At 39.8% G+C, this 21,202-nt stretch overlaps 1 protein-coding gene across 2 annotated transcripts; it reads right to left on the bottom strand.

The window, feature by feature from the left end:
* Positions 1–1,998: 1,998 nt before the first annotated feature.
* snx12 (sorting nexin 12) lies at positions 1,999–19,339 on the bottom strand. 2 transcript variants are annotated; one of them, XM_057821547.1, is made up of 5 exons: positions 18,985–19,336; positions 18,088–18,183; positions 17,888–18,012; positions 9,132–9,590; positions 2,447–2,583 (listed from the first exon to the last, which is right to left on the bottom strand). In XM_057821547.1, the coding sequence occupies exons 1-4, from the start codon at positions 19,147–19,149 to the stop codon at positions 9,488–9,490; spliced, it is 489 nt and encodes a 162-aa protein (XP_057677530.1). In that variant the 5' UTR covers positions 19,150–19,336; the 3' UTR covers positions 2,447–2,583; positions 9,132–9,487. The 2 variants fall into 2 exon arrangements, with proteins under 2 accessions (XP_057677529.1, XP_057677530.1); XM_057821546.1 differs by lacking the exon at positions 9,132–9,590 and having other exon boundaries at positions 1,999–2,583; positions 18,985–19,339.
* Between the last annotated feature and the right edge of the window lie 1,863 nt (positions 19,340–21,202).

Raw genomic sequence — 21,202 nt, 5'->3', positions numbered from 1 at the left:
TGTATTTAACTCTTAAAGCAACACTTGGTGACTTTTCAACCTTTATAAAATATTTTCACAACATTTGTGATGATATATGACTGACAACTAGTTGAATGACACCCTTTTTACACAATCCCTGACAAAAGTCTTGTCGCTTATCCATTTTGTAGAAACAATTGCTAATAACCTGACTTGAATTATTCAATTGGTTTTAGAAATGGCTCATATGAACGCTAAGACCCTCCCAAATGATGTTGAATGTACAAAAATATATTTGTTTCACTGAAAAAAGATCCATCATTTAATGAAGACCAGTGTTGGGAGCAGGGATCGCGTTAACCGAATATTTTCCGTCGTTGACCGGTTTTTTACAACGGTGACGGAAAAAACTGAAGTCCATCTGTCATTTTGACAGGTTGCAATTCACACCCCAGACCACAGGGTGGCGAGTGAGCATATTAATTAGCTATTGTCTCTCTTGATGCATGACATCGTTGGCCTTACTCGGAAAAATGCCAAGGCAACTGAGTGTCCGAAGTTTCTTCAAAAAGCCCCAAAACGATGATGGTGTTGATAAAAGAGGTGAAAAAAGAGGGACTGCACAAGCGGGCACCCAATTCAAGTCCATGCGCACCAAGAGGAAGGTGTGAGACTGCGTTCAGGCCACAGCAGGTGAACTGTTAATTTCATTGTTCCATATGTAGCCTACCTACTGGGGCCACAGTCAGCTGTTTTTGTTACATCGGAGAAAAAGTTACATATTCATCTGCTGTGTGATGGCACGGTGTGGATTCTCTGTTAAGCTTGTTCGGACAGAATATCAATTAAAAATGAATGAAAACTAAATACTATTGAATATGTCATTATTATCATTTTAAAAATTTAAATGACGGGTAAAAATAGATATGACTGGATTTTTATGACCCTGTCAGTCAAAATGACAGACAACGAAAAAGTCTAGCGCAACCTCTGCTCGGGATTGACAAGTGTCATGGCTTTCAGACATGGGGAGATGTCCCTGGAATTCCGGGTTGAACGCTTTCAGACTTGACGCTCTCTGTGCAGGGAGGGCGGCTGGCGCCGTTTTACAACCAGGACATTACGTCATTTTTGGTCGGCATCAACAACTAAATAAACCACATATTTTCAAAGAAGGACGATGGACTGTCTCTTCCTCGTCTATACGATCCATTGGCAATTTAATTCCGTTATGTTTTCAGTTTAATTCAGCCATTTCCAGTTTGCCATGCTGATAATTGCAATGTTTGTTTACCACTTTTTGTCTTACTCCGAAGAAAAAAGAAATGACGATCGGCCAGACATGATATTTACTTCATCGCTTTCACGCTGTGACCTGGGAATTCAACTGCTGCTTTCACACATACCGCGTCCTGGGTAAGTCCCGGACATTTCATTAGGACTCACCCTGGTAAATGTCCGTTTCACACATAAGGCCTACCTGTTTAAATCCCAGGAATTAACCGGAGTTCAGGTATGTGTAAAAGGGGCTTAATTATTATGATTATTATTTTTTGGATAAAGGTTACTGCCCCTAGTAAAACTCTAAAGTTGTTTTTTTTCCCCTTTATAGTACAGTTCTTAACTCATTGCATGCCACTGATGGCGAGAGATCTAAATCTACAATATATTTAAACCGGGAAGACTGGCTGTGAATGCTCATGTTTCTGTGCCATTGTCGGCGCAAATTGTTCAATTGGACACCCCCACTGTATAATGGTAGAATCCTTTTTCTGAGCAATAAACGCCTAGTTTTCTTTTTGACATTGAGGTGTAACAGTGGCGATGACGATACATGCAATTCACTTCAGTACAATCATGCATATCATGCATTCCATTTCAATGGTTCCCATTGAACAAAGTAGGTCGTTTGCCAGCGTGGGGCCTCTCGTAACGCGGCTCCCACGACACTTTTCCTACTTAAAAAGGAGCTTTGCGGTGTTCACTGACTTATTTTTTCTCTCCAGACTGAAAGGATTTGTAGACGTGACACAGCGGGCAGCAGGAAATTTAATAGTCAGATAGAAGAATAACAGATTTCTCAGTACTCATAAGTGAAATGGAATGATAACATGTATTAATACACTTCACAATCAGTTTTATTTACGTTCCAATGATTTATTTTTTTCAATCTATTAAAATGTGTTCATATAATGAACCTCACAGTGCTCATTTTGCTTAAGGTTTGCCTTAGCTGCTGATGTGACAATTTTGTTTCAAGCGTGACAATGACAAAACTATGAGCGATCCTGCTGAAAAGCATGTACAGACTGAAAAGAACAGAAGTTGACGTTTTCTTAAGGATGCTACATGTTGCTTAACTTTGGGAGGTTATCGTCATCCTCACATACTGGCGACCTAAGCAAACACGGAGCAAATGCTTGTCTGAAAGACTTGAAGGTGGGGGATCAACATCATAGAAAAAAAATCCCACATTCTTTTTCACTTACAATTTAATAATGCACATAATAGGAATGATAGACAGAGAACAAAGGATGTATACATTGGAGCAATAATTGTGTTGTTTCCGCCTCTAGGTTGGAACTGATAAGGTGTCGAAAGAAATGGGGCAGGTGCAGGCATCTGTTTTAACAGTGGGGAGAGAAGACACCATAAACACATTGTTATACTGCATTTACTAGCTAGCTAAATGCTCATGCTTAATAGCATGCACTGTATAACGCAGTACAATGGTATATTCATAATCATTTGTGTTGAATGACGAATGTTAGTACTGTAATAATGAGTTGAGAGCGGCGTTTTGTAGCCACAATGAGCAGTAAATGTCATTCTATCACATTTGTGTCCATAGGCGGAGTTTGACTTTTGGTGCAGGGGGTACACAACATGTTGATGACCCCGAAATGCAGTGTGAGCAATAAAATTAGCTTACAAGAATATTTATAGTCATAAATTGAAGGTGCTAGTCACGTGATCTGTTCGAAAAATAATTTTGACCCATTATAAAAATATCTTTTTTTGTTCATTCATTTTTGTTGTTTTATTGCTTTACAACATTTATAGACAATATTTTATGTTATATTATTATACAGGAAGGTCAATTACATGCAGTGACACTTTTCGGCCACCAGGGGGTCCTGCCCCACCTTAAACTCCGCACATGGATGTGACTCAAAATCAACAGGGGGTAACCTGTAAATGCCCAAAGATGAACAGGAAGTGATCTGTAAATGCCCACCAGAGACTGGCTGTGAATTCTCTGGTTTCAGTGTCATTGATGCACTAAAAGTCGAATCCAGTCAAAATGAATTGGATATCTTGTACTGTATTGTCAAAGGCATCCAGTGAGCTAACATAGACACCATTCTAATGGAAGCTTTTGGTAGCAGCCTGTTGGTTCATAGTTTTTTTTGTTTTTGTTTTTTTTAACCTTTTTAAAACAATGTAATCGTATCGATTTTCGGTGGGAGCATATCGATAACCATTTGGGCTACAATGCATTGTGATATACAGCAGTACCTCTACTTGTGAAATTAATTGGTCCTGTAAGTAGTTTCATAACTTGAAAATTCTGTAAATAAAGGTTTGTTTTCCATGTAGATGCCCTTATCCATTCCAAACCCCCCAAAAATACAGTGTATCACGAAAGTGAGTACACCCCTCGCATTTCTGCAGATATGTAACTATATCTTTTAATGGGACAACACTGACAAAATTACACTTTGACACAATGAAAAGTAATCTGTGTGCAGCTTATATAACAGAGTTCATTTATTTTCCCATCAAAATAACTCAAAATATAGCCATGAATATCTAAACCCCTGGCAACAAACGTGGGTACACCGCATGGGAACTACGTACATCCCTAAATGTCCAAATTGAGTACTGCTTGTCATTTTCCCTCCAAAATGTCACGTGACTCGCTACAGGAGTGCTGTCAGCATTGCTGCAGAGGTTGAAGAGGTGGGGCGTCAGCCTGTTAGTGCTCAGACCATACGCCGTACTCTACATCAAATTGGTGTGCATGGCTGTCATACCAGAAGGAAGCCTCTTCTGAAGACGGTACACTAGAAAGCCCGCAAACAGTTTGCCGAAGACATGTCAACAAAGCACGTGGATTACTGGAACCATGTCCTACGGTCTGATGAGACAAAGATTAATTTGTTTGGTTCCGATGGTCTCAAGCATGTGTGCCGGCGACCAGGGGAGGAGTACAAAGATATGCCTACAGTCAAGCATGGTGATTGGAATGACCTCCCCCCCACCACCTCTTCAATCGCTGCAGCAATGCTGACAGCAATCCTGTAATGAGTCACGTGACATTTTGGAGGGAAAATGACAAGCAGTACTCAATTTGGAAATTTAGGGATGCATGTAGTTTCTAAGGGGTGTAGTCACTTTTGTTGCCAGGGGTTTAAATATTAATGGCTATATTTGGAGTTATTTTGATGGGAAAATAAATGAACTCTATTATATAAGCTGCACACAGACTATTTTTCATTGTGTCAAAGTGTCATTTTGCCAGTGTTGTCCCATGAAAAGATATACTTAAATATCTGCAGAAATGCGAGGGGTGTACTCACTTTTGTGATACACTGTAAATCTTTGATAATGCATAAAAATGCATCAAAACATGTAAGATACATGTTACAATTTGATTATTGCACAATAAACATAAAATATGAATGTGAATAATGTAAAAAACCAAGAATAAAGAATAAAAGTTAATAAACTCATGTAAACCTGTCGGATCACGAGAGGCTAATGAAAAGGGATACACACATACACAAACAGTAGAGGTCCCTTCTTAGCAAATTGTATGCCAAGAATGCTAGGCAATAGCCAATGGCAGAGGAGCTATAAGTATGTTGCCGCGAGTACCAGCCATACAGTATTTTTGCCTTTCGTATCCTGAAATTTCTTAACAAAAAGCAATATATTTCCGTTAAGGTGTGTCTTAACCTGAAAATTTTGTACGTAGAGACGTTCGTAAGTAACGGTACCACTGTATCAACTTTTGATATATTGTCACACCCCTAGTTCGGATACTTATCAACACTATACTAGTAATGTGTTTAATCTAAATTGCCTTTTGATTGACATTATGTTGACACATAATGTTCATGTGATACTTTTAGATTGCTGTTTTAGAAAGTAATTGTATCCTAAGTACCTAAAGTCTTTTTAAAAAAAATATTATTATTTGTAGTTTTACGTTTAAGTTTGTTATAAGAGCTTTTTTAATTAACAAACTCAAGACCAAAGCTGTAGACTTGAACTTCAGTTGAAAATGATTGCACAAGAGTGCACTTATTAATTCCCAAAATATGGTGAAATGTTAAGCTATGACTCAAAATGAAAAGTTGACCCCTGTTTATCGGCTAACTGTAAATGACTCAAGTTCAATGTAAATACAGCCAAGTTTTATTCTGCTGGTCTTGAGACAGTCTTGACTCCATTAAGTCTTATCTTTTACTACGTGAGTCTGGTTCTCAGATAGTGTGGTCTTAAGGCAGGGCTCCAGACTGCCCCCAAATGGGGGCATTTTGTAACTAAAATTAGAGCCAGTGCGAGTATTTTTTCACATCAACTCGCACATGCTTGACCAGTAAGATCGTCCCCCCCCCCCCCCCCCCTTTTTTTTTTTTTTTTTTTGCTGACAACTCCTTCACGGTTAAATTGACTAGTTCGCGGTGATGTAACGAGCTCGTTTGCCAAGGGAAAATACAACAGAAAAGGACTTCCAGACTACTTACAGGAGAGCGAAACTCACAAAACTGCCGCCCCGAGAGGCTCCGTCTGCCTCGGCCACATTTACGCTCACGTCCCCCGGTCATCTCCAGTTTAGGTTTGCGCTTCAAGGACACCGTTTCATGGCGCATTAAGTCCCCGAACTATTTTTAATTTGTCCGTTTTACCCTGAAGACCCCCGCTTGCAGACACCCCGCAACCGCTTTTGTTTCAACCCAGCCATAAAAAGAAGCAAGAAGTAATTATATTTATCATTCGAAATGTGTCATTTTTAGCTTTGAATCATTAATTGATGTCTAATATCTAGTTAAAAAAAAAAAACACTTTAAAAAATTATTCACTCGAATATTTTAAACAAATTTCGTCACAATAAAAAAAAAAAGTGCCTGTAAATTGATCACGGTTATCTACCTCATAACTATCGCTTAATTGGGTTTTCTGCATCGCTACCATTGTTATATTACCATGTTTCACCCATTAAATCCCCCAAAAGTCTGGCTGTGGCCATTCACAGCTGTGTCTTGACACTCGTTGATACAGTGGGGAGAACAAGTACATGTTTTCCCATTGGCAGTGTATCAAATACTTGTTCTCCCCACTGTGTAAATATATATATATATATATATATATGGTTATATGGTGTTATATGGTGGTATACTTGTATAGCGCTTTTCCACCTTTCAAGGCCCTCAAAGCGCTTTACACTACATAGTCATCCACCTACTGGTGACGCAGCACCAGGAGCAATGTGGGGTTCAGTATCTTGCTCGAGGATACAGCAAGCACTCCTCTTTAAAAGAAACTGCTGTGTTTTAAGCTAAACAACCGTTGTGTTTGATAGAACAATATGTCTGTATGCTGCCATAGCAGATTCATGGCACATTAAACCCCTGAACTATTTTAAATTTGTCCGTTTTACCCTGAAATCCCCCGTTTACAGACGTCGCGCAACCGCTTTTGTTTCAACCCAGCCATAAAACGAAGGTATTAATTATATTTATTATTTTAAAATGTGTTTTTTAGCTTAGAATCATTCATTGATGTCTCATTTTTCATAAAAAAAACAAACAAACAAAAAAAAAAACACGACTTTAAAAAATTATTCACTCACATATTTTAAAACTTTTTTAAAAATTATGTCACAATGAAAAAATTGGCGTCTGTAAAAAAGTCCCGGATATCTACCTCATAACTATCGCTTAATTGTATTTTTTTTTTTTTTGTTACTGTCGCATTGTCTCCAATGTTAGATGATAAATAATTGATCCAAACAAAAAAAAAAGTTGGGAAAAAAAAAAAGTTTAAAAGGGTAAATATATGAAAAAGAACATCTCGACCACTCCTTGATGTCTGCGATTTCTGCATCGCAACACTTGTTATATTACCATGTTTCACCCATAAAATCCCCCCAAAATCCAGCTGTGGCCATTCACAGCTGTGTCTTGACAGTCAGTGATACATGCTACATGGAGTTTTTGGATCGAAACAAAGTAAGTACGCGATAATATCTCGTTAAAGTCATGGCGTCTGTAATTCTGTTCTTGTGTTCTCTCACCTCCAGATAGTGTTTTGCTGTTAAAAAAATATTTTTTTGTAAAAAAAAATGCCCTCCTGCTCAAAAAATTTCTTACCCCAGAAAATTGAGATTGTAAGCTTTTCAATGATGCATAACACATGTATATCGGACAAGTTTAAAAGTTTGCTAAATTGGGGGTCTCAGAGCGGAACTTCAAGTCCCCTGAGTGTTTTCCACCACATATTATATATGTGTATATACATATATATACATATATATATATATATATATATATACACAGTATATATATATATATTTTTTTGTCATGAAGGGGACAGTCTGCATCCATGTTACAACTGGGTCTCCCTAAAAAAAATTCCGATGTTAACCTAATTTGTAAGCCAAATACTAGTTGATGTCAAAACTGATAGAGAATAAAATATAGATTCATACGTTTTTAGTTTTATGCATTTATTATGAAAGTATTTATCGGTTAAACAGTGAAAATAAGAGGAAAACATGTCGATTTACAGTGTACGGCTGTACGCTCATAAAATTTTAAGTTAACGGCCACTGTGCTCCTAGTAAAAAATGTTAGTCTGGAGCTCTGTTCTAATGACAATCCAAATAAAGTAAATTAATTATGTGTTAAAACATTTACAAATGGTATAGGCTATGTTTTAATAAAACACTTTTTGACCATTATACAAGTGTGAAAATAAATTTGAACTTTTATATTAATGGGACTTTGTCTGGTTTCGTTTCCTATGGATTCTGAAACGATTCTTGAAATTTTACACATTTGTACTATAATCATCTGGAAGTGTTCTTAGATGGGTTTGATCTTTGCAGGCGTCCATTTAGTGCAGAAAATTTATCAAACACGCAAATAATTAGCATAAAAATTCCCAGATTGCGGAGGCAACAGTGCAGTCTTCTGGGCAAAAGACTAGCGATTGAATGTCACAGTAGGCTTTCAAACTCTAGTTTCATGTACAAATTGAAATTTGCTGTGATGATACGTTGTGGCTTTGTGTACTCCACAATAAGATGCTGGACTTCAAAAATATCTACAATTTTCCAGAATATTTGAAAGGGATTCATTTCGGCTGGATATATATACTGTACAGAGATGGAAAAGTGATTGCGCATTAACCCCTTTACTGTGTCCTTTTACAATTCCTACATTACAGCTGCATCTCTAAGGAAAGTTTTATCTGCTATTCGGTTGTATTGCGATAATGTAACACAAATCCGAGCAATGCCGGGCCATACTGCTAGTCTACAATAATTACAAAATTAAAAACTAAAATTACACATAATGTTTACATTCTCTTTGGTAATTAAACAAGGGATCAAAGTACGTCATGTGGTGCTAAACAGACAAAGATGGCGCTAATTTCTTAAGATACTTTAGTGTTGTAACAACACGTGAATTACATAGTGTATAGAAATTCATTTAATTGTTTCAGTGCTTAGCCAGGCAGGCTAAAAACTTGCTAAATGTAAATAAAAAGGCAGCGGGTCGCGGTAAAATACCCCAAATCAGCAGCAGGTGAAATCATTAGTCAGCATGACTTAAAAACACAAATACTCTAAATCAAGCGTGCAGGTTTAGCATGCATCTGATTATTAGTGCAGTTAATCTAGCCAAAACCAGTTAGGCGAGCTTTCTGTTAATGAGCGACTGCCAACATTTAACAATAGTTCACACAAGTCAAAACAGCATTGCAAGTCGGTTGTAATGCTTGCAAATTGCTCTTGGAAGTTATTTTTCAAACTGTGTATTAAAAAACACCAGACTATGTGCAGCATTTTTAAAATTTGTCTTACACCTTCGTGAACTACCGCCTGTGAAATTTAAAAAGCTCATGCAACTGAAATATGAATAAAGCAAACTTACTTCACTCAAACCTAAAAAAAAAAACAAAAAACAAAGAGAACAGGATCAGAAATCGCATGAGACAATTCAACATGAATCTATTTTATTCACAGTATATTACAATCATGTTTATGACAGCCACGAGGGAAAAGAATGCATGTAGTAATTTGTAATAAAAGCCTGAATTTCACTGTACAATGACAAACTACTTTCAGTTTGTAGTCATAAAACAAAAGCGCACGCAAGATACGAGTCATATAGATGCACAGTGGAAAGACATGCTCCAAAACTGAGTGCGTTTTGACTTGATAATGAGACAGAAGAAGTCCATTCTACATTTAAAGCCCCATCGCCCGCCGCCCCAGCCCTCGGTATGCTTAGTGTCGTACTTTTCCGGGAATGTAGTTCCGGTCAATCTCAGCCTCTTGGAGGAACATGTGCAGACAGCGCTCGTTCTGGGCCAAAGGGTGACCTGCAATTCTAGAAGAATGCAGCATGCAAAAGTTGAGTTTGGATACGAAGAATGAAGTTTTATGTGGTGATGATTAGGTTGGGAACCTCTAGGTACACTTGGGCAAATAAGTATTTAGTCAACCACCAATTGTGCAAGTTCTCCTACTTGAAAAGATTAGAGAGCCCTGTAATTGTCAACATGTGTAAACCTCAACCATGATAGACAGAATGTGGAAAAAAACAGAAAATCACATTGTTTGATTTTTAAAGAATTTATTTCCAAATTAGAGTGGAAAATAAGTATTTGGTCACCTACAAACAAGCAACGAGGTCTAACGAGATTCCACTTGTTACCTGTATTAATGGCACCTGTTTTAACTCATTATCGGTTTAAAAGACACCTGTCCACACCCTCAGTCAGTCACACTCCAAACTCCACTATGGCCAAGACCCAAAAGCTGTCGAAGGACACCAGAGACAAAATTGTAGACCTGCACCAGGCTGGGAAGACTGAATCTGCAATAGGTAAAACGCTTGGTGTAAAGAAATCAACTGTGGGAGCAATTATTAGAAAGTGGAAGACAGACAAGACCACTGATAATCTCCCTCGATCTGGGGCTCCATGCAAGATCTCACCTTGTGGCGTCAAAATGATAAGAAAGGTGAGCAAAAATCCCAGAACCACACGGGGGGACCTAGTAAATGACCTACAGAGAGCTGGGACCACAGTAACAAAGGCTACTATCAGTAACACAATGCACTGCCAGAGACTCAAATCCTGCACTGCCAGACGTGTCCCCCTACTGAAGAAAGTACTCGTCCAGGTCCGTCTGCGGTTAGCTAGAGAGCATTTGGATGATCCAGAAGAAGACTGGGAGAATGTGTTATGGTTAGATGAAACCAAAATAGAACTTTTTGGTAGAAACACAGGTTCTCGTGTTTGGAGGAGAAAAAAATACTGAATTGCATCTGAAGAACACCATACCCACTGTGAAGCATGGGGGTGGAAACATCATGCGTTGGGGCTGTTTTTCTGCAAAGGGACCAGGACGACTGATCTGTGTAAAGGAAAGAATGAATGGGGCCATGCATCGAGAGATTTTGAGTAAAAATCTCCTTCCATCAGCAAGGGCATTGAAGATGAGACATGGCTGGGTCTTTCAGCATGACAATGATCCCAAACACACAGCCAGGGCAACAAAGTAGTGGCTTCGTAAGAAGCATTTCAAGGTCCTGGAGTGGCCTAGCCAGTCTCCAAATCTCAACCCCATTGAAAATCTGTGGAGGGAGTTGTAAGTCCGTGTTGCCCAACGACAGCCCCAAAAACACTGCTCTAGAGAAGATCTGCATGGAGGATTGAGCCAAAATACCAGTAACAGTGTGTAAAAAGCTTGTGAAGAGTTACAGAAAACGTTTGGTCTCCCTTATTGCCAACAAAGGGTACATAACAAAGTGTTGAGATGAACTTTTGGCATTGACCAAATACTTATTTTCCGCCATGATTTGCAAATAAATTCTTCAAAAATCAGACAATGTGATTTTCTGTTTTTTCCCCCACATTCTGTCTCTCATGGTTGAGGTTTACCCATGTTGACAATTACAGGCCTCTCTAATATTTTCAAGTGGGAGAACTTGCACAATTAGTGGTTGACTAAATACTTATTTGCCCCACTGTACCTCACAAGAGAATACCCGAAACAAGGCTCACGATAAAGATGATCTCACAATATGGCGATATAACAGTTATCGATACATGAGTCAGGAAATCATCCACGTTATTTTACTTCACAATAAACAGAAAAGCAAGCTCTTTTCAGCCTTCTGCTGTGAACTGAATTGAGGTTATCACTTGTAGACGTCCAAATCATCTGAACTGAGAGGGTGGCATTCGTTCATTTATTGACATCCCTCCCACTTCAAACTGATTGGACGTCTATGGCAGTGAACTGCAAACAATGAGTTTAATTTTGGGGCATTTCAGGTCATTTGCTGTTCATTTTCAGTTACTTCCTAATTTTTTGGGTCCCTTCCTGTCGATTTTGGGGTATTTTTCAGTCGCTTCCTGTTGATTTTGGGAGTGCTACTGAGCAGGGCAAGGCAACCACCCCCCACCAAGTTATCACGGGTCAAATGTCGAGGTAATCTACCATTTTGACTAAGACATCGTTGCTGTTGTTGTTGTGTGAGTGAGTAATAGTTTAAAGTGCAGTGGTACCTCGACTAGAGCAGGGCGGTAAACCGAAAATTTACCGTCACCGAAATTCTTAACGATGACCGATGTAATTTTGACCATGTCGGTAAATTCGGTAATTTAATAAAACAAGAAAATATAGTCTTTTTATCCCGTTTTGACGCTGTGTTGTTCGGCTAGGTTCATTCCCCTTTAAGAAAGCAGACAGTGTGCTTACGTATGGAGTCACGTGGTTTTCAGGAAGCCAATCAAACAGAAGCCCGGTAGGCTAATGCTAACGGCTAACGCTAAAAGTAAACGGGATGGAGTCGGGCTTAAGTTAGCCAACTTAGCTTCGCCAAACTTTCACCCGGCATTAAGTAAACTCTTGGCGTGTTCCAGAAGGGCTTTCACCCGCTGTCCTCCCTGGTTCTCACGATATTAGGAGAGGATGCTTTCAGTGCGTTCTTCTGGTAGCCAAGCCACAGGCTAACGCTAGCAGCTAACAACGGCTACAAATGAACGTGAAAGAGTCGGACAGCGGCTCTAACCTTGTCGAAACGGCTGAAATTAATGAGTGGACTGGGCACGGACTTCATGTAGAAATCATCATGTCGCGTTATTTGGCATCTCTGTGATTTTTCTGAAAGCTTTCATGATGGTAAAGCACTCAGCATAAAGTAGCCTAATCCAACAGTGAAGCCTATATATAATATGACAGTTTAATGGCCACAGCTATTTTTCTGTATGTGTTTGCTTTATTCTGCCATCATAAAACCTTAAATGTTTCATTGGGAAAAAAAACAAAAAAAAACAAACCTTGACGTAAACACTTGTGTTGAATAATTATGTCACAGCAGCCATTACCAATAAATTGTCTGAAGTGTATTGTTAAAGCTGCAAGTCATTTGTGTTAGAATGACATGTTTGCACAGTCATCATATTGATTTTTATAATGTTGTACATTTTCCAAGTCATACAAGCTGTTATAAATGTTCACACTAGAATTCTTATTGTTTACAAGATTTTTTTTTTAATACTTAGTGTTTAGACTGCATGTGCAATTGTTAGATTGAAAGCTGGTTAAATAAATTTAACGAGAAACTGTTAATTTGTATTCCATGCATGCATTGATTCAAATTTTCAAATTATATAACAGTCCGCTTGGGCGAATTTATCGTCATTTATCGTTATCGAGGTAAATCTGCTCAATTTATCGTGATACTTACTTAAGGCCATATCACCCAGCCCTAACCTCGACATACGATCACTTTGACAAACAATCTTTTCGACATCTGACGTAAAATTTGACTCGCCATTTTTTTTTCTAGATCTGACGACATGCTCGAAACATGACGATTTATGACAGCGCCACAGTTTCTTTGTTTTCCCCTAAGATGGACACATGGCAGATCTTCTGATGAGAGAAATCAACACTGGTTCCAAGAAGGTTAGTGCAGGTAGTGAAAAAAAGGAAAAAGCTTACCATTGAAATGAAGATGGAAATAATAGAAAAATAAAAGTGTGGTGTGCGCAACCATGAACTGGCTCGACAATACGAAATAGGAAAGTCTACGATCTCGACGGTCCTCCTTCGACCTCCGTTCGCCAGTCTTTATAAGCAAAGGTGGCAATTATTATTGTGGTAACATCGCCAAGGAAATCACCACCTTCGTCAGGTTTTTAATCATTTATTTCAAACTTGTGCAACAGAACACGCCTACTGTCCGCCGCAGTTGACACCAACAACAACAGAACATTGTTAAAGTGAAATACTCTACATACCGGACCTTTCTCAATCTGTCACGTCAGCCATGCGGTGTGTTCAGGTACAGCACGCAAAACACATCCGCCACATTAGAACCTGATTCGTTACAGTCGTACAGGAATTATTATTATTACTCCAATTTCTATTTATACTGCATTTGTTTTGATACGTGTAATTGCCATTTGTAATAGTAGTAGCAGTATTTATTAAGGATTTAGTGTAGTTTTTGGACAGTGGAATGAATTCATGGAATTATAATGTATTCTTATGGGAAAATCCTGCTCGACATACGACCATTTCGACTTACAAAGAAGCTCCTGGAACGAATTAACTTCAAATGTAGAGGTACCACTGTATATTCATTTTATAGTGCTTTATGACCCCTCACCTCTGTAATCAATTACGTATGCGTGAAAGACTAGAATGAAATATGAATTATATTGCGAGATAATAGTGTTAGGAAGTAGGGCTGGGCGATATGGCCTTAAACATGTATCACGATAAATTGAGCAGATTTATCTCGATAACGATAAATGACGATAAATTCGCCCAAGCGGACTGTTATATACCGTATTTTTCGGACTATAAGTCGCGTTTTTTTTTCATATTTTGGCTGGGGGTGCGACTTATGTGTGGAATTATTAACACATTATGGTATAATTTCACATGTTATTTTGGTGTTTTGCAGTGACACTGATGGTTTTGTAAAGTTGTTAGCATGTTCTTATGCTATAGTTATCTGAATAACTCTTTATAGCTATGGCCACGTTCGCGTTCTGCCTTTGGCAGTGTATGTTCAATTGTATTATTGACTTTTTTATCTTGAAATGGATGCATTTAGTTTGTGGCGCTTTCATGCCCACGTGAGGGCGCACTCGCACTTGTTTACGTGGAGAAGAGTGCTCACACGCCAGAAGAAGACGGACAGCTACGTAGCTCTGAGTGAGTGGGCGAGTTACAGCGAGAGAGAATAGACGGCTGCGAGCCTACTTTCATTGTTTATGCTTTAAAATCATCTCTACAGAGGCAACGCCTGCGTGTATCATCTTTTCTGTTGTTGTTGTGTGTTTTCCACCCGCGATCGGACACTTAGAGCCAGTTGTGTGGTTGTTTGAACGATGTGCTAATGATAGCGAACGCATGCTAACCTGTTACTTATTACTAATAGTACCTAATTATCATTTATTTACGTTGATCCGAACCTGTTTTCTATCGAGGACCAAATTGATTCAGCAAATTATACGGACGTCCAGCATTGTCTTTTGGGAGTTCGCTGTACAGCCAGGACCGAGCTGTAGCGTAGGACAGTATATTCACATTTCGTTGTTCATGCACTGTACACTGTATATTTATTTAGCATGTTGTTCTCTATTGTATTTTTATATTAAATTGCCTTTCAAGATGACATGTCTGTTCTATGTGTTGGATTTTATCAAGTAAATTTCCCCCCAAAATTCGACTTATACTCCGGTGCGACTTGTACATGTTTTTTTTCCTCTTCGTTGGGCATTTTATGGCTGGATCGACTTATACTCAGGAGCGACTTGTAGTCCGAAAAATACGGTAATTTGAAAATCTGAATCAATGCATGAAATACAGATTAACTATATCTTGTTGATTTATTTACCAGCATTCAATTTCATATACTGTATTTAATAATTGTAGATGCAGTCTAAACATTAAGTTTACAAAAATGTATTGTAAGCAATAAGAATTCAAGTATGAACATTTATAACAGCGTGTATGACTTGAACAATGTACATTGTCAAAATCAATATGACTGTGCAAACATGTAATTGTAACACAAATGACTTGCAGCTTGAACAGTACACTTCAAAAAGACAACTTATTGTTAATGGCTGCTGTGATATAATTATTAAATACAAGTGTTTACTTTATGGTTTAAGGTCCCCCCCCCCCCAGTGCATTTTTTAATAAATGCACGCACAATAAAAATAGCTGGGGCCATTTCTCGGTCATTATAAGTTTCGCCGTTGGATTGTACTTTATGCGGAATTCTTTACCATCACAAAAGCTATCAGAGGAATCACACACAGACAGATACAAAATAACGCCACATAGTAATTGCTATATGCAGTCCGTGCCCAATCCACTCATTAATTTAGCCGTTTTGGCAAGGTTAGAGCCTCTATCCGACTCCATAACGTTCATTTGTAGCGTTAGCCGCTAGCTAGCGTTAGCCTGGCTATCAGTAGAAAGCACTGAAAGCACCATCTCCGGAAATCGTGAGAACAAAGGAGGACATCGGGTGAAAGCCCGTCTGGATGCCACCAAGAGTCTACTAAATGTCGGTTGAAAGTTTGGTGAACCTCCCTTAAGCCACACTCCATCACGTTTTGCTTGTAGCGTTAGCTGCTAGCGTTAGCTTACCGGGATTTTGTTTGATTGGCTTCCTGATGATCACGTGACTCCCTACGTAAGCACATTCACTGCTTTCTTAAAGGGGAATGAACATAGACGAACAACACAGAATCAAAGCGGGATGAAAAGACTATATTTTCTTGTTTTATTAATTTACCGAATTTACCGACATGGTCAAAATTACGTCGGTCATCGTTAAGAATTTCGGTGACGGTAAATTTTCGGTTTACCGCCCTGCTCTATTAGGAAGATCGTAATATAAGCAAAAAACACGTGGGTCGCCTGGGTTTTAATGGCGTTTCGATTATTGTTCAAGATAGAATATTGACGTTATAAGCCTGATAAACTGTCCCATCCCTACCCATAATCTTGTGTTTCGACAGTAGGAGTATCTAAATAAACGTGTCAAAACGTTTGTTCAACAGTACAGCTTGCGTCGACAATCCCCGCTGTCCAGTTTAGATGCTCTTAACTATGGGGAGTTTACTTCGACGAAGGATGCAAATCAACAGAACACCATTGATCTTCCCAAATGAATAGACAGTGACTCAAACTCAACCGGAAGTGACAATAAATGCATTCAAATGACCAGAAAGTGACCTGCAAATGCCCCCAAAATCCGAAAGACTGGCTGTGAATGCTCTAGTTTCGAATGAAAGAACGTTCATTCGTCTCTCCTCTCTAAATGGATTGGACGTCTAGCAGTGTCCATGTAGCCATCGAGTTAACAGAGACATTATTCTGGTGGAAAATTTTTGGGAGCAACTTGTTGGTTCCTTGATGTAAACAGTGACACCTTTTAAAAACGATTTATCGATTCTTGGCAGGAGCATATTAACTAATTTGCTCCCAAAAACGTATAAATACGTTCTATTTTTAATTGCTTCAGTTTCCCAAAAACGTATTTATCAGTCTTTTGCGTTTTTTTTTTTTTCAAAATCAGCATCTATAGGTTCCCATGTATCTCAGATAGAATGCACAAAGCTCAAAATCCATTTTAAAGCAATAAAACTGGCCACTGGGGGGCAGTAGCGCATTTGGTAAGACCAACCGCAACCAACGGCCAAGCCGCAAAGCCGGGGAGAGGGCGGATGACAACCGAATTGATGACAGGCGGCAGACGACCGAGCAGAACAACCGGTAGAACGCCCGGGATGCCAGGCGCTGGACGACCGAGCAGAACGACCGGGACCACTAGATGCCGTACAGTCCGTGTTGCTCGCGAGCAGAGCCCGCAGAGACTCAAAAAAATTCATCTTTTTGAAACAGGTGGCGATGAGGGAAAAGTTTAACCCGCTGTCGTGGCCAACATAACGTTATCTTTCAGTTAGTTATGTCTAAATAAATTGTTACTTCGCTATCAAAAGCTCCATTTGTCTTGTTGTTTTTTTTTGTTAAAAGAAAATATTATTCAGACGTTTGGGAATTAACTAAAGCAAAAAATAGCTGTGTTAAAGTCAAAGTTATGTTTGAAATGTATGCGTTCACAAAAAGCTCAATTTCACCGTTTTTTCATCAGAAATTGGAAAAATGCTCAAACTAAGCTATTTTCTAATGCTGATTTCTAAAGAATGGAAAAAGATATGAACTTACTTTTTTTATGCCGAAAGAAGAGAGTCTAATCTTTCTTTTGGTGGATTCACTGTTTATATAGCAATAGAACAGAATTTTTTGTGGGCCTTGCAAAATCAGTCAAAATCCAGTAGAATGGCTGGGAGCGAAGGGCCTTGCTCCGGTGAAAATGGCTGGGAGTGAATGAGTTAATAACCTTTTGTGATACAAAGTATCACGATGTATCACCATTTCGATACTTTGTTACACCCCTAGTGTTAATGATGTGATGTGGCAATGCTTGATTGAGCGACACCTTTAAATGATGTCCGCCATTGGCCAGCTTTAACTTGAAGAAAGCCGTGTTTGAAAACTCATGCAAGATGGCTTTTTAATAATGACTAAAAATGTTAGATATTTGCACTGAGTTTACTAATGGACTCATTTATTAACCTGTTGATAAACTGCTCCAAAGCAGACCGCCGCTCCTCGATGAACGACTCCTCAAAAAGCCCTTCGTCGCTTCGGAATGGCAACTGTCTCTTCAGGGCTTTACCCGGGAGAGGAGGTACTACAATCTGATCGAAATGATACAAGATGATTAAAACATCATGAAAAGCACAAATGAAAGAGGGTTTTTTAGGCTCACTAACCTTGCTGTCTCGCTCAAGCTCATTCTTTAACCACTCGAAGTCACTGTATCGTCTCGTCACGCAGGAGTCTTTCAATTTGAAAATGGGAAGGTTGGTCTGTATTCCAATGAAAAAGAATTGAACAGTCAGTGACTTGCAAAGGGACATGTGACTTCCTTGCAAATATTCTACAATGCAAGGGCAGCAAAACTGCTTCCGATCTGTTGAACATCATAAAAGTGGATGATGGTGAAGCTATAATTTAGGGGTTAGGTCGTCTAAAAACTCGACAGGAAAACAGAAATACTTGAATAACAGTGCATATAAAATATCTGAATCAAAAACAATAGTACAGTGCTATTGCTACGTATATACTCCTTGACGTCAAGTGCTATTAGCTGGACAAGCTAAACTTTTTTCCACTTACTTTCTAGAGAAATGCAGTGAACACAGACTAGTTTATCAAAGTGATTATTTTCACAACAATTCAGTTAGTTGTGGAGCGTAATAATAACAGTGGAATTCGATTATTCCATGTTATTTGTTCAGTAGTACACAATGTTAGCTACTTACTGTTAGCATAACCTAGCAGTGTTTACTAGAAGATGTGTTTTCCTACCGTTCTAATTAGTTTTAGTAACTCAAAATCTGCTGAAACATTTTCCTCAACGTAGCATATTTGAACAGAATCCTTTCAGATTGTTAAGTCTAAAATTTCTTCGTTAATACCATTCATACGTATATAACACAGTCCTCTAGCTCAACTACAAACTAGGCCGCAAAGAATCCCCGGACCTCGAGTTCCGCTTTCGTCCGACGTCGAGGCATCTTACCCAGACATCACAGCCCGGTTCACTCCCATCGGTAACGTTAGCATATCGGCTGAAGTGCTTTTCGGTCATCTTATCAAACACTTACCCGCATCCGAACTGCATAGGTTGTGTACCGGTGTCGGCCGACTCCAACGATTTGTGGATCAAAAACGTCTATCTCCAGAAAATTGCTGGGTGGACCGTATGCGTCCGACAGGTCCTGAGGCTTGGAATTCAGCCGGCGAGTGTCAGCAACCGAAGGCTCTGACATTTTGTCAGGCTGCAATCGTTTTTTCTCACGCTCAAAAACGCGTCAGACTGAAAAGTGGATGCACCGAAAGTTTGTAAATATGACGCGAATACATTAATTAATTGCGGTGGCTGACGGGTTCAGCTAAGGAACTAGCCGACTTGAGCCTTTCCTCTAGCCCGGGCCAGCCGCCCTGCGCCCCACCCCTCTTGAATAAGGAAATTGATAATGTGTTGGCTTTATTTTGTGCTTTGCGGGACAAACTGGACTCCATCAATCTATCCAAATATAAGCTATAGAAGAAAAAACACAACAATGGAATTCCTTTAATCGCATGCAAGTTGAACGTAAAATTCACGGATTTTACAAAGTTAGTTCACTTTTCAGGATGAATCTGTCAGAAGTTGTTTGTTTATCTTGCTCTAAAAGTTAAATTGTTGATACTTTGGTCAGTATAGTGCAGAAGTTTCTGAAATATTTATTGGGCCGCAGAGGCGTCGCGTCCTATTAGGCAAACCAGGCAATTGCCTAGGGCCCCTAGCCAACCCAAGAGGGCCAACAGATTTAGCACATGCAGCTTTACTGCACTGTCGCAGCGACAAGTGCGACAGTCCCAGTGAAAGCCTTGTGTCTGAGTTCCCTGAAGGGGCCCCTTCACTCGCTCTACACTCCCCCACCCTCACGTGACTCAGAGTGACAGTGAGCGGCGATTTGGCTTTTTTTTAATTGGCGTACATCCAAAATGAAGAGAAGTTATCCGTCTGGAAGCGACAAAAGAAAGAAAAAAAAGAAGAGGAGCAAAGGAAGCAAGACAGCGGTGAGTGTACTATGTTACTGTAGTTTTATGTCCTAATTTAGTAGAAGCCGGGCACTTTGAGTGTCCTAAAAAGCGCTCTATGAGACCGAGGCGTTATTATACTTTTATTAAATATGCTATTGCTCCAAGTCCAACTGTCACCCTTACTTGCACACACTCAAAGGGCCCCATGTTGCTTGTTGCCTGGGGCCCCCGGGGACCCTTGCTACGCCTCTGTTGGGCCGCACAAGAAGCTTCATTTGATCCTACATTCTTTTGCACTTCTCAGTTTTAACACTAGATGGAGCTTGTCACGAGTGAGGGTAGGAGGGAGCGGGAGATCAACAGGCGGATTGGTGCACTGGTCCGTAGTGGTGAAGAAGGAGCTGAGCCAAAAGGCAAAGTTCTCAATTTACCAGTCGATCTACGCTCCTACCCTCACCTATGGTGACGAACTGTGGCTTGTGACCGAAAGAACAAGATCCCGGATACAAGCGGCCGAAATTAGTTTCTTCCGCAGGGTGTCCGGCCTCTCGCTTAGAGATAGGGTGAGAAGCTCGGTCATCCGGGAGGGACTCGGCGTTGAGCCGCTACTCCTCCACATTGAGCGGAGCCAGCTGAGGTGGCTCGGGAATCTGGTTCGGATGCCTCTTGGACGCCTCCCTGGAGAGGTGTTCCGGGCATGTCTCACCGGTGGGAGGCCCACGGGGCGACCCAGGACACGCTGGAGAGACTCGGTCTCTCGGCTGGCCTGGGAACGCCTCGGGATCTCGCCGGAGGAGCTGGTTGAAGTGGCTGGGGAGAGGGAAGTATGGGCTTCCCTGTTAAAGCTGCTGCCCCGCGACTCGACCCCGGAACAAGCGGAAGATGATGGATGGATGAATGGATGGATGGATGAAGCTTGTCACCTAAATAGTATAGACATCTTATTTACTTATATACATCAAATCTATTTCAGCTGGAAAGGCTGAAATTAAGCAGTCACGTTTCACTGCCATTGACGGTGATAGACGTCTATCCAATCTGACTGGGGTGATCGCTGCCTGTCGTGATAACACATTTTAGTAGGCGATATATCGTGACATAAATTATTGCTGATATGCGATATTATTGTCATGTTTTTTAACCAATTGAACCACTAATGTATTGACAATACATCCTAATAAATCCCCAATTCAAATGCAATGAATTGTTATTGTTAAATAAAACACAAACCATAGACTTCATAATGATATTGACGGGGCGCGGGGCCGATTAATAGGGGGTCAGCATTGTTGA

Source organism: Corythoichthys intestinalis, chromosome 18 (assembly GCF_030265065.1).
Source record: "Corythoichthys intestinalis isolate RoL2023-P3 chromosome 18, ASM3026506v1, whole genome shotgun sequence".
Classification (NCBI taxonomy): Eukaryota; Metazoa; Chordata; class Actinopteri; order Syngnathiformes; family Syngnathidae; genus Corythoichthys; species Corythoichthys intestinalis.
This window is presented reverse-complemented; position numbering and strand designations above follow the sequence as displayed.

What these genes read in the sequence shown, in the direction of transcription:
- snx12 (XM_057821546.1), bottom strand. Translation starts at nt 19,149, where the DNA reads ATGTCAGAGCCTTCGGTTGCTGACACTCGCCGGCTGAATTCCAAGCCT. An exon ending in CCTATGCAGTTCGGATGCGG is followed by an intron (nt 18,184 to 18,984) that starts GTAAGTGTTTGA and finishes ATTGGAATACAG; the next exon opens with ACCAACCTTCCCATTTTCAA. An exon ending in TTGGAGCAGTTTATCAACAG is followed by an intron (nt 2,584 to 17,887) that starts GTTAATAAATGA and finishes CTGTTAAAACAG; the next exon opens with ATGCCTGCACCTGCCCCATT.